The sequence below is a fragment of the Panthera onca genome, chromosome B1, assembly GCF_046562875.1.
Source record: "Panthera onca isolate mPanOnc1 chromosome B1, mPanOnc1 haplotype 2, whole genome shotgun sequence".
NCBI lineage: Eukaryota > Metazoa > Chordata > Mammalia > Carnivora > Felidae > Panthera > Panthera onca.
This window is the reverse complement of record NC_138342.1, coordinates 73,254,524-73,268,213: the sequence shown is the minus strand read 5'-3', so window position 1 is coordinate 73,268,213 and position 13,690 is coordinate 73,254,524. Positions and strand designations below refer to the sequence as shown.

General features: G+C 35.9%; 1 protein-coding gene across 5 annotated transcripts in view; it reads left to right on the top strand.

The window, feature by feature from the left end:
* FAM13A (family with sequence similarity 13 member A) overlaps window positions 1-13,690 on the top strand; it is a 368,680-nt gene that overhangs the window by 174,825 nt on the left and 180,165 nt on the right. For all 5 annotated transcript variants that reach the window (XM_078445913.2, XM_078445914.2, XM_078445911.2 and 2 more), the window contains exon 6: window positions 7,209-7,286. In XM_078445913.2, coding sequence (XP_078302039.2) covers window positions 7,209-7,286 — 78 coding nt within the window. The remainder of the gene's footprint in view (window positions 1-7,208; window positions 7,287-13,690) is intronic.

The window sequence follows — 13,690 nt, the reverse complement described above, 5'->3', positions numbered from 1 at the left end:
GTTAATTAAAAGTAATGTTAACTTAGGAGAAACATCAAAGACAAATGGAATTTGGGAGTCCTTAGTGTATTGGTTGATTTAAAAGCCATGAAAGGGGAGCCTGCGTGACTCAGTTGGTTAAGTGTCCGACTTCAACTCAGGTCATGATCTCATGGCTGGTGGGTTCCGGCCTGCGTTGAGCTCTGTGCTGACAGCTTGGAGCCTGAAGCCTGCTTAAGATTCTGTGTCTCAGTCTTTCTCTGCCCCTCCCTGACACGCTCCCTCTCTCTCCCTCCCTTCCTCCCTCTCTCTCTCACTCTCAAAAATAAACATTAAAAAATAATAAAAGCCATAAAAGTGGTTGAGATCATTGTATCATTTAGGAATGGAAGATTTTTTTAATCAACTCTTGAGTCACCCCAACTTCATTCATTTATTCAACACGCATTTTTTTAAGTAGGTTTCATGCCCAGCAGAGAGCCCAGTGGAGGCTTGAACTCATGACCCTGAGATCAAGACCTGAGCTGAGATTGAGATTTGAACACTGAGCCACCTAGGTGCCCCATATCCAACATGTATTTGTTGAGCTCCTACTATTCTAGGCACTTTTCTATGGCATTGTAGTTACAGTAGTGAGTAAAGAAAACCAATTATTCGCTTCCATAGGACTTCTATATAGTTAATGATCCAGAAAATAAAGCAATAAGCAATAAATATGTAACTTAATTGTTTAGAGGAGAAGCAGCAGCAAAGGAAGGAGACTATGTGGAGTTGGTCAGTGGGAGGAATTTATTCTTTTTCCTACTGGTGATGTCCTGGCAGCTAATGGAGAAGAGTAGTTCAAGAATAAGGAGTTTCCTGAATCAGATGTTGCTAAAAACCCCAGTAAGATGGAGACTAAGCTGTGACTATTTCACCCCTTGTGATGACAAAAAACAACAAAACAGTTTTGAGGGCTTTGAAAATGAAGAAGTAGAGACAGGAATGAAGACCCGCTGTTTCAAAGGAGTTTGCTATAAAAGAAAGCCAAAAAATGGACCATAACAGTGGGAGAAATGAGATTAAGGAAGTGTTTTAAAAACCAAAAAGATAAAATTCCAGAACGTGCTTGTGATTAATGGGAATGACCTAGTAGAGGGAATGAGGGGATAATTGATGGAGTGAAATCCTTGAGAAAATAAGAGGAGACAAGACCCCAGGGTGGGTGGAGGGAATCGCTGATAGGATCAGCAACTTATCTTTCATTGTAACTGGAGGGAAGACAGAAAGGATGGAATGTTTGCAGACAGGTTAGTAAATTTGATGGTGGGGCAGCAAGTAGCATCTGCCCCAATGCTTCTGTTTTTCCAATGAGCTATGAAGCAAGAATGAAATGAAAGGAGTTTGAGAAAAGAGAAGATAGGCAGTGTCATGTTGCAGGATGGGAAATCAAGTTGCTAAAGAATTATAGCAGAATTGCTGTGCGTTAGAGATCACTCAACATTTATGGCAATAAAATTAACATGAAAGCACCAACCAATTCTATACTTTCCCCAACCACTTTCATTTGCTCAATTTCCAGCACAGAGAAGGCATAGAGCTGGATTCATCCAAGGTTGTGCTTTTTCCAGATGAATGCAGCGATTGAAAACAGGATGGAGAAAACTAAGTGTATTAGCAAAGGAATGAAGAGTCCTGAAATGTAAGCTGATGGAGGGAATTGAAAACAGGAAGAATGCCCAGGGGATTGTGAAAGGTTAGAAAAGGGGTATTACTCATTCATCTGGTTTACCCATTCACTTCAACAATTGAGCTTCTATTCTGGGCCCTGTGGATCTATTCACTAGCAAGACTAACCAGCCCTTTCACAGAATAGAGTGAGATGGACAAAGAATTAGAACTTGTATTTTTTTTTTTTAATTTTCTTACTTGACACACAACATTACATTAGTTTCAGGTGTATGGCATAGAGATTCAACAAGTTTATGCACTATGCTATGCTTACTACAAGTTTAACTACCATGTGTCCCAGTACAACACTAGGACAGTATCATTGACTATATTCCTTATGCTGAGCCTTTTATTCCCAAGATTTACTCCTTCCATAACTGGAAGCCTGTAGCTGCCATGCCTCTTCCCCTATTTTGCCCAACCCCATACCCCCTCTCCTCTGGCAACCACCAGTTTTAAAGTATTAAATTCAGATTTTGCTAATGGCTATGAAGAGAGTAGAGAGGGGCCGCCTGGGTGGCTCAGTCAGTTCAATGTCCAGCTCTTGATTTCAGCTCAGATCCTGATCTTGGAGTCGTGAGATGGGGCGTTCTTTCTCCCTCTGCCCCTCCCTTGTTCACAATTTTGCGTTCTCTCTCTTAAAAATTAATGAATCAATCAATAAAGTAGATGAAAGAGAGTGAGGAGAGAGGGAGCATTAAGTGGGAGGGGAGAGTAGTGTCAATTTAGATAAGGTGTTCCAGCAAGGGAATCCTCTCTACTGAAATTGAACAAAGATCTGAATGAAATGAGGAAACAAACCTGTGAATTACTGTGTGAGTAGTGTGCTAGGCTGAGGGAACAGTGAGTGCTTTTTCTGGTTTTTTTTAATGTCCAATAGTAAGGCCAACAAAACTGTGATGAAGTATTTTTCCATCCCTATTATATTTTTAAATGGTGTTTTCAGGATACCAAAGTGACACAGCTGGTTTAAGCAGTTGGTTATTGCACAAATGTCATTAGAGTGAGCAATCAGTTAAGTCTCATTTCAGCAGATGAAATGTTTAAATATAAATATACCCTGTAATCATGTCTAATTTGTTTATCATTACCTTCTCCTTCTCTGGTGACTAGCATTAGAATGCCACACATGATATGGTTCAATTAAAATTTTTAGAGTGAATTTTTATGCCCACATATACTTTAATACTTAAAAACACAAATCATTCCCCCTTCAAACCTTTTCAAGAAGTTCTAAGGGAGGAGTTCAAACAAACCCAAGGTCTCTTCCCTTCTCCCTGGGTGTTTGGGGACTTGCTTTAAATGACTTTGCAAAAAATTTAGGTATTACTCACATGCTGTGACTGACCCATTTAAAATATACAATTTGTTACATTAACAACTCAGGTAACAACAGATGTTGGGGAGGGTGCAGAAAAAGAGTATCTCTTTGGCACTGCTGGTGGGAATGCAAACTGGTGCAGCCACTCTGGAAAACAGTGTGGAGGTTCCTCAAAAAATTAAAAGTAGAACTACCCTACCACCAAGCAATTGCACTACTAGGTGTTTATCCAAGGGATACAGGTGTGCTGTTTCGAAGGGGTACATGCACCCCAATGTTTATAGCAGCACTGTTGACAATAGCCCAAGTATGGAAAGAGCCCAAATGTCCATCGATGGATGAATGGGTAAAGAAGATGTGGTATATATATACAACGGAGTATTTCTTGGCCATCAAAAAGAATGAAATCTTGCCATTTGCAATTACATGGATGGAAGTAGAGGATATTATGCTAAGCAAAATTAGTCAGAGAAAGACAAATATCATAAGACTTTAAGATACAAAACAGATGAACATAGGGGAAGGAAAGCAAAAATAAGAACAGGGAGGGGAGCAAAACATAAGAGACTCTTAAATATGGAGAACAAACAGAGGGTTGCTGGAGGACTTGTGGGAGGGGGGAGATGGGCTAAATGGGTAAGGGGCATTAAGGAATCTACTCCTGAAATCATTGTTGCACTATATGCTAACTAACTTGGATGTAAATTTAAAAATTAATTAAAATATAGAATTTATTGGTTTTTAGGATGTTCACAGTGTTGGGCAACCATTACCTAATTCTAGAACATTTTTTTAAATATTTATTTATTTTTGAGAGACAGAGAGCATGAGCAGGGGAGGGGCAGGGAGAGAGAGGGAGACACAGAATCCAAAGCAGGCTCCAGGCTCCAAGCTGTCAGCACAGAGCCCGACGTGGGGCTCGAACTCATGAACCGTGAGATCATGACCTGAGCCGAAGTTGGACACTCAACCGACTGAGCCACTCAGGCACCCCTAGAACATTTTGAACACCCTAAAAAGAAACTCATATAGACTGGTCCCATTAGGAATCACTTCCCTCCTTCTAGCCCCCAGCAACCATAATCTACACTCTGTCACTATTTGCCTATTCCAGATGTTTAAAATATATGTAATCACACAATATGTGTCCTTTTATGCTTGGCCTCTTAGCATGATGTTTTCAAGGTTAATCTGTGTCTAGCCGGTATCCATACTTCAGTCCTCTTTATAGCTGATTGATATTCCATTGTGTGGATATACCATATTTTCTTTATCCATTTATCGTGTGATTTGGGTTGTTTCCACTTTTTGGTTTTTATAAATAATTCTGGCTATGAGTGTTGGTCTACAAGTTTTTGTGTGGACATTTGTTTTTAATTCTCTTAGGTATATGCCTGCCAGTGTAAATGGCTTTTTTAAAGGCATAACTGTAAAAAAGTTTTATCTTAAAAATATTTCTCACTTCACTCCATAATATATCTGTCTTAAAAGAATACATGGAGTTCTTTCCAGTTACTTATTTAAGCTACTAGTGGAATTCATTAATTTTTCTCCAGAAATCCAACATTAGCCCTGTGGGAGGTGTTCCCTCTGTGGCTCTGCAGCCCCCCGGCTCACTGCCCCCTGCATGGGGGGGAGGGGGGACCAGCGCTTCAGCAGCAATCTCACGGGACATTGGGAATGCAACTCCAGACAGGTGGTGGGTTACCTTTTTGTCAGTAAATATTGCTTCTTCTTGAAAGAATCATAGAATCTTGATAAACTAGAAAAGTTTCTCAGAATTCACCTAATCCAATTGTTTTATAAATCTTCGAACGAAGGAATGTCCAAAAGGTTAAAATGCTTGCCTGAGTTCCTATAGCCGGTTGGTTAGGAAACCAGGATGAGAAGCCAGATCTCTCGACTTCCAGTTCAGTTCTCTGACTACTAAATTTTACTTTGTCTCTGTTGTTTGAATTTAAAGTTCTAAAACAAAAAAATAAACATAATTCATTAAGCGGCATTTTCAGGTAAAAGTTTACAGAAAATATTTTCAGAGTTTTATAGGGAAAAGCTGACCATCAACCTTGTACTCATTAATTCACAGGGACAGGGTGGGGGGAGATAAGAGGAATAAAGAAACACTATCACTTTTAGCCTGTGCATAAGGAAGAAAGAATTGTAGGCATTTGTAAACATTCAGACAGTCATAAACAAAGGTCAGCTATTCCTATTAGCTTCCCTTAAGAGTCAGCCTTTTTTTTCTTGCATGACATTCTAGCATTTATATACAAGTAGTTTTAAAAGGGGTATAAAGATTAAGCATAATTATATTATCCAAGTGTAGTCAAATTACGCAATAGACTATGCAGTTAATCACTTGGATCTCCTAAATGTCATGCTGGATATAGTTGATCCCTCTCACAGTGAGTCAGAAGTGGGAATGGGTTCATTCACTATTTCCAGTAAGCAGCTTACTGCCAGCAGGTGTTGTGACTTGTGGGAAAGGGTAGGACTAGAATGCGTGCTTGTTTGGAGAGTTCAGAAACGTATCCTTGGGCCTTTCCATCGGGCTGTACGTGAGGCCACAGGCAGCTGAGAGTGTTGGCAGGACCACAGCTACCCCCAGCTTAGAGGAGGCTCTTGATCTCCTCTGAGTCTGGTAATATTGCTCCCTAGCACAAAGCTGGAACAGGTGCCACATACAACTCTGTGGTCCAGGCATGGGTCTCAGCTCTCTCACTCTCTGTGTAATCTTGGGCACATCACCTCAGATGTCCTCAAATCCCCCATCTGTAAAATAAGATGAGCAGGCAGAATAGCTAATTTTTAAAAACTCTTTGGCTTTAAAATGTTATGGTTGTACAACCTAGTGGTTTAAGATGTCAAGTATATTGGATATTAGAGGTAATAAAGAGTTCATAAAGTTATAGAGCCATCTTTGAGTCCCATGTGACATTGGGCAAGTACTTCTGTAAGATTTTACGTTACCCTTAAGGGGGAGTAATGATAATAGTACATAATCCTAATAGGGTTACTGGGGGCAAAAATGGCATTAATGCAAAGACATTAGCACAGTGCCTTCCAAATCCTAAGATTCAATAAGTATTCATTAGTAGTAAGTAGTAGTAGTATTTTCATTAGAGACATTTTATCTTAATAATGTACTGTTCCCTTTAGAAATGAATAAAATTCCAGCAAATTTTAGTAATATTATAAAGTATGTAGACTAAAACATTGTTTAAAAGGTTATAATTAACTGATCCTTAAGTAAACTGGAGAGAAAAACCTATAATTTAAATAATGGAGTGGTGGATGGTGAGCATGATGAGGGAAGGAATGGGATACAGAGGTTGATGTTATAGTGCAAGTGAAAGAAATTGAACTTATTTTCTCCTTATTTTATTTTATTGTTTTATTTTTATTTTTGTCTTATTGTTTTATTGTTGTCTATGACCTTATATATTTTTTCTACCTTAATTTGGAAATGAAATCATTTATGAAAAATGTATCCAAATTAGTGGCTACTGAGAAGTGAGGCCCTTTTTTATTTTTTAATGAGATTATTACTGTTGTTGTTTGTCACATAGAAATAAATAGTAAATCCAATTCTATGTGAGCTGCCTCCTTGTAATTTCTGCTAGTTTTGCAAGTACTATTTTGGTGTGAACCGAGGACTTAGAAGCTTAGTAATTTTGGAAACAAATACTCAGATATTTTTCCTCAGGATGTTGGTGTGAAACTATCCCTGTTCAATAGTGGTTTGCTAAACTAATTGAAGGAATTCATTTAAGATTCTTATTTACAGAATAAGAACGCATTTGTAAAATGTTGTAGGGAAAGTTGGCAACCCTAAGTTTGGTGGTTGATATCTTGGAGAATTAACCCCCTGTTTCTCCAAAGAAGAGAGGAACTGACTGTGGATGTGTAAATTACATGATAGCATAGATGAGACTTTTTTAATGGTCATCTCTGAATATGTGTTCTGTGTGTCCCATACCTACTCCATCACCATCTTATCTTACTTGCTTCACTGTTGTAGATGAACAATAAGAAAGGAAATGTTTTGGTTCCTCAAGACAGTCTCTGTGGCTTCTGCTATAAGCAGCTCAAGCCAAAAATGCCTTGTCTCCCATCAAAATTGCTTTTTACAACCTTGTAATTTCCAGTTAGGGTAATGTTCTTTGGTTCCTAATACTTCTTTTATACTTTTTTATAGGAGGCCAGTTGTAAGAACCCCTTACCCATCCTTCTGACAAAAGACTTAGACATGCAAAAACCATCTCTAAAAACCAGGGTAAGTTATGTCTGCTCCTTTGGGCTACCATGTGAAACATTTAGCAGGGTTATTCATGTCCTCATGATTCCATGCTCTGTGTCTTGCATTTCCTTCAGCCTTTTTCTTTATTTGTATTTTTGGTCCTGGTTGCGTAAAAAGCACTTTTCATTTAGTGCTTTAATCCAAGGTGATATTCATCCCCCAATTTTTAAGATACTCCTATTATTTAACAGTGATATATTTTAGTACATGGTTTTACTTATATTAAATCAGGATTGTTTTAAGCCTAAATCATAGGAAATAGTCAAATGTAGTAATCTTTCCTTGGTTGTTTGAGGGGTAAAGTGAAATGTTTAGCTGTAATTTCTCTTTTTTTTTTTAAATACAAATCACTTTATTGACTTTTCGTAATTATAAAAACAACACACGATCAGTTAAGTAAATTTTAACCAGGAAGAAATAAGAACTGTCATGCCTATGACAGAATAATCTAATGTGTAAAATTTTGTTTTCCTTATTGTAAGAAAAATCCAAAATTCACATGTTTTGCCAGTGAAAAGAAAAACCCCTTTAACCCAAAATATGTCATGGAAAGTTATTTGATTATTTGTCCAACCAGAAAAGTGATTGCGTTAATTTTAGAGTATCTTTCCTAATCTTTAATCTTTTAAGTAGAACTTCTCCTATTAGGTATATAGAATATTCATAACTGGCCACCAGGAGATTTATAGAGCTACTATTTTTCCTAGTTCTGAGAAAAAAAATGTTCACCAAACTTTGAGTTCACTGTAAGCAAAATTTAAAAGAATTCTTATCTCTGATTTTTAACTGCAAGTTACCGTAAAAATAATGGTGGCTTTATTTTTAAAGGCAAATTAAGTATTGAGTCATTGCTTAGTGTCTTAATTACAGTAAGTCTGTGGTTTATTTTTAAAAGAAATAAAAACACCTTTTTTTTTTTAATAAAACCTATTCCACCTTGATTTTTTTCTGGAAAATTATCGAAACTATCCAGCATGCTTTCCTTTTCAGCTACCAACTATTTTTGGGGTTTTTTTTTTCACTGAAATATCTGTGTCTACAAACTTATGTATAATTAATTCCAATGTATTATAGAAATTTTATTTATTGTGAATTAATAAAAATTCAGTGTAAAAAATAAACTCATAAACAAATGCCTTGAAAAAATGCATGATTTGAGGAAAATCATTAGGTACCATTTGCTTATTAACTCCTATATTGGTATAACTACCTTTATGTGAAAAGACCCTAAATGAATCACCTCCTAAATGAAGATCATCTCAAAACTTGTCATAAAAGTTGAAGGGATTGTATCATTCTTATGAAAATAATCCTATTTGGAATGTTTCAGCTGTATACAAAATCGGTAATTAATGTACATTTATTATCTACCAGTCTTGCTGTACAGTTCATGAATAAACTAATTCAATAGAGAAATTACTTCATTAGTTAAGCCTTGGTTTTTAACTTAAGCTTCTCTGTGGCCTTTCATGAGCAAGTTTACGTTTACATGAGCAAACTAAGCTCTGCTTAGTTTATGAGTGATTAAAATCCTTGTAATTTCAAATCCCAGAAATGATGCAGAGCATGTGAGCTATAAGAGATTACAAGGAACTAACCCTTTCACCAGGATTTTATCTTAAGATCTTTTTTCCTCCAGTTGATATTTGAAAGCTAAAGCTGAGAACACCTTCAAAATATGGTTGGTGTGTCCTTTCTAGAGTGACATAGTGAGCTAAGAGAATGATGTGTATCCTTGGTATTAATGTTACTCCATTTGGCCTCCATAGCTGTATTTCTCAGATATCTCCAGTTACAGCTGTATTTGCCTTGGACAGCTAAGTATTTCTGTTCCCTATATGGCTAGAGATATAACATGGTAATCCAGAAATGGCATATGTCCATCGACTCTGGAGATCTCTCTAGTCTAAGCCATCTGTCCCTATCTGTGTTTTCTCTGACAGTTGCTGTCTCTGTTCCTAGGCAATAGGAAGGATTATATTTCTCTTCCTTAGGTAGGAAAGCCACTTCTTGATTTGAGTCCAAGCTGAAAAAAAAGTATCTCCATTACACAGTGCCATGACACTTCCTGAATGAGCAACAATCACCAGCCCTGGTAACTCAAGGACATATTCATATAACCATTTCATGCCCAATACTGTGTAGAGTACATATGTAAACAAATAATCAGAATAGATGATAAAGAAGACAATATCAAATAGATCTATAAAGAGGTATTGAACATAGAGACAACTCCTTGTTACCTAATAGGATTAGAGAAGATGGTCTTTTTCTACCAAACACAGGTACTCAGTCTCTAAATAAGCCTCACACTTATATTCATTGGCCACAGTATAAACCCTGAATAGCATCCAGTGAATTGAGGGTAGAAAATTATTTTTCTTCTCCTTTCCTTTGGGTTATGCTCTGGACTTCCCACTATCATTGCTGTGTTCTTGGCTTCAGCAAAAAATTCAAGGTCAGGTCATGGTATAAGAATGAATACCAGATCCACCCAATGCTAGGATAAAGGTATAAAATAAAAGATAATATATTGCCTTCCTTTTATCACCAGATAAAACTGTGCTGATGAAATTTAAATTATAAGCACATAATAGTTTTAGTTAGTTATTGGATTCTCTTAATGCTTTTATAGAGGTTTCCTTTAGTATACAAAGTCATATTAACTATAAAAGGTGTAATAAAGATAATGCAGTTATCAAATACACTGCTTCTATTTTTGTAATAGAAGCAACTGTTAAATTATTTTTCTTTCAAATGTTAATGGTTTCAAGGACCATGAATTATTTATGAAGGAGATTTTCTTCAATGATGACAATAGTTGTCACAACCCTGTTTTCTTAAATGTTTTTAAAAATTCCTATGCCTATTAGTAAACTAGAAATTTTAAAAATGGAGGGTTTTGATAAATTTAGTGGCAGTATAATTTAATTTTCAGTAAGCAAATTAATAGAGTAATTTAATAAGCATTAAATTTTACCAAGCTTCTAGAGTATCTTAGAAATATTAATGGACATGCATACATTTTATATTGCTTTAATTAATGTGTACATTCTAATTAGCATTCTACTTTTTCCAGTTGACATTATTTATACTATGCATTTCCATGTTTAAGGCTAGTTTGCATGCTGCTGCTTTTAATAAAAGTAGTGGTGGTGGTGGTGGTAATTAGAGCTAACGTTGATCAAGTGCCAGATACTATATTAACTACTTAATATAGTTCTTTTTTTTTTTTTTCTGTTCAGTATTCTCTATCAGTACTCACTTTGGGTAAGAATATATGACAGTTTATTTAGGTATCATTCTGGGTTTTTTCCAATATTTAGGTTATCTCCAATATTTAGATTATTTCCACTATTTTGCTATTAAAACATTTTTGAGTAAATTATTTTCACAACACCTTTTATGCACATGTGGGAAGTAGAGTCATAAGTATGTACATCGCTAATTTGTCCCAAATTTACAAATAATTTTCTTAACATGTTGTACCAATTTATATCCTCAACAGCTGCAGATGATTGTTTCCATTTTTTACATCCTCACCAGTCCTTGGTAATATCAGAGTTGTTGTTTCCCCAGTCTAATGAGTGTGAGATGCGTCTTGCTATTGCCTTAATTTGGATTTTTCTAATTTCTAGTTGTTGCAGAGACATTTATTATTCACTGAATACCCATGCATTTCCCCAATGTTTCCCAGCCTGGTTGCAGTTAGCTGGGGCCAGCCAGCTGCTTCTGGCCAGTAGGCTGTGAGCAGAAGTGACAAGTGTGGCTTTGAGGGCAGAGAATTGAAAAATTGTGCATGACTCTCTAGCCCTTTCTTACAGTGTAGCAACTAGACAGTGGAGCATGGGTCCCTTAGTGGCTTTTTTTGGAGCAGAGGCCCCCTGTGAAACCACACTGGATTTGTGTCATTACTGAGAAGTAAACCTGTTTTGTTAAGCCACTGAGACTTCTGGGTTAATTTGTACCTTCACTATAATGTAGTCTATCCTGATTAATTTATATGGGCAGCTTTTCATGTGCTTATTAAGCTTGGACATATCTCTGATAATTAATCTGAGTACTACTTTTTCCTGTCATTGCCAATTTTATTATTGGGTTGTTTGCTTTATTTTTTTTAATGCTTATTTATTTTTGAGAGAGAGAGAAACAGAGTGTGAGCGGGAGAGGTGCAGAGAGAGGGGGAAACAGAATCTGAAGCAGGCTCCAGGCTCTGAGCTGTCAGCACAGAGCACCACGCAGGGCTCAAACCTACAAACTGTGAGATCATTACCTGAGTGAAAGTCAGATACTTAACCAACTGAGCCACCCAGGTGCCCCTGTTTGCTTTTTTCTTAATAATCTCTATGAATTTGTTAGTTCAGTTACATATGTCTCAGATACTTTTTCCCAATTTTTTAGTTTTCTTTTTATATTGAATGTAGTGCCTTTTAATGTATAAGAGGTTTTTATTTTAATGTAGTCAAATTTATTAGTTTTTAGTTTTTGTGTTCTTTATATCTTGTTTGAGAAATCCTCACATACCTTGAGGTCATTAAGAAAACCAACTTTATAGTTTTCAAAAAATTTTAAATTTTGCTTTGCATATATGTTAGTCTTAATCCATCTGAAGTTGAATTCTTTGTAAGCATAAAGTAGGAATCTAATTTTATATATAAAAATCAATGTAGCATGTCTGTTCAATAGTTCATCTTTTCCCCACTGTTTGAAATGTCCTTTCTATTATATGTCACATGTTTTGTATGTTTTGGGCTTTGTTATTGGTTGCTTTATCCATTTGTTTATCTCATGTTATTGGAATGTCCTAAATAGTGATATCTGGTAAAACCAGTTTCTTCAGTTTTTCTTCCCTTCTTGAAAATTATTTTGGCCATTCTTGGTCCATTGCTTTTTCGATTGAATATTGTCAAATTTCATGAGAAACTTTAGTTAGAATTTAAACTGAATTGATAGATTCATTTCATGAAAATTAGTATTCCATTCATGACCATCATAGAACTCTATTTGCTCATGACCTCTTTAATGTCTTTTGATTTAAGAAATATAATTTTCTTCTTAACTGTCCTAGGTATCCCACGTTTTGTCTATACTATACTATAATGCTATAAATGAAATACTATACTATACTAGTACTATACTAGTATACTATAAATGAAATATTCATGATGCATGATGTCTTCCAACTTTGTTGCTGATAATTAGTGTTAAAACTAATTTTTATTATTGACTTTTACATCTAGAGGCCTTGCCAAATTCTCATTAGTTCTAATATTTTGTTGATCACTTCTGTTTGATTTCCTTTGTAGACAGTCATATCATCTGAAAATGATGAGTTCTGTTGATTTTTTTTCATGCCTTTCATCATTTAATCTTTTTTTTATATACTGTAAAGGCTAAATAGAAATGGTGATAGCGTACCTTTTTGAGTTCCTTCCTGATTTTATGGACAGTTTCTACATTTGACTTTTTGGTATCATCACGGCATATTTCGTTTTCTTACTTTTTTTGTGTGTGATTTTTTCACAATGCCAGGCACATAGCTTTCCTTCAGTAAAGACTTCAAAATGAACTCATTATTTCATTGCTTTTGTTCCATATGATAGTAGTTAGTATGTTTCCATATATGTTTTTCTTCACACATACACATATTAGGTTTACAATATTTGCTGTAGGTATAACCTTACAAATAGGTATACCTATTTGCTGTAGGTATAACCCTATAACCTTAAGGAGGTTCCCTTGTATTTATGATTTGTTTCGAATATTTATCTTGTGTGAAAGTTAAATTTTAGCAAATGTTTCCTTTTGTGTCTGTGAAGATAATTACATGGTTTTTCTCACTTATTCTTTTCTTGTGGGAAGTTATACTGATAATTTATCTAAGCTTAAACTAATGCATCACTGGAGCATAGTAGTTCTGAAGCTGATCTTGATACATATTTTTAAATACCTTGCAAGTTTTGAATAGCTGATATTTTGTTTAGTATTTTTGCATCTATGTTTATAAATGTTTTACATGAGGTGCCTGGGTGGTTCAGTCAGTTAAGCATCCGACTTCGGCTCAGGTCATGATCTCATGGTTTATGAGTTCAAGCCCTGGGTCAGGCTCTGTGCTGACAGCTGAGAGCCTGGAGCCTGCTTTGGATTCTGTGTCTCCCTCTTTCTCTGCCCCTTGCCCCGCTTGTGCTCTTTCTCTCAAGAATAAATAAACACTAAAAAAAGAAATTAAATGTTTCACTTTACCTGCTTTTGGTGTAAAAGTTATACTGTCCTAACAAAATGAGATAAGGAGAGTCTTTTCTAATCTCCGAGATAGTTTAAGATCACGATGATCAAATTCCTTCAATCTTGTACATATAAAACTGTCTGGGCCCGGTGAG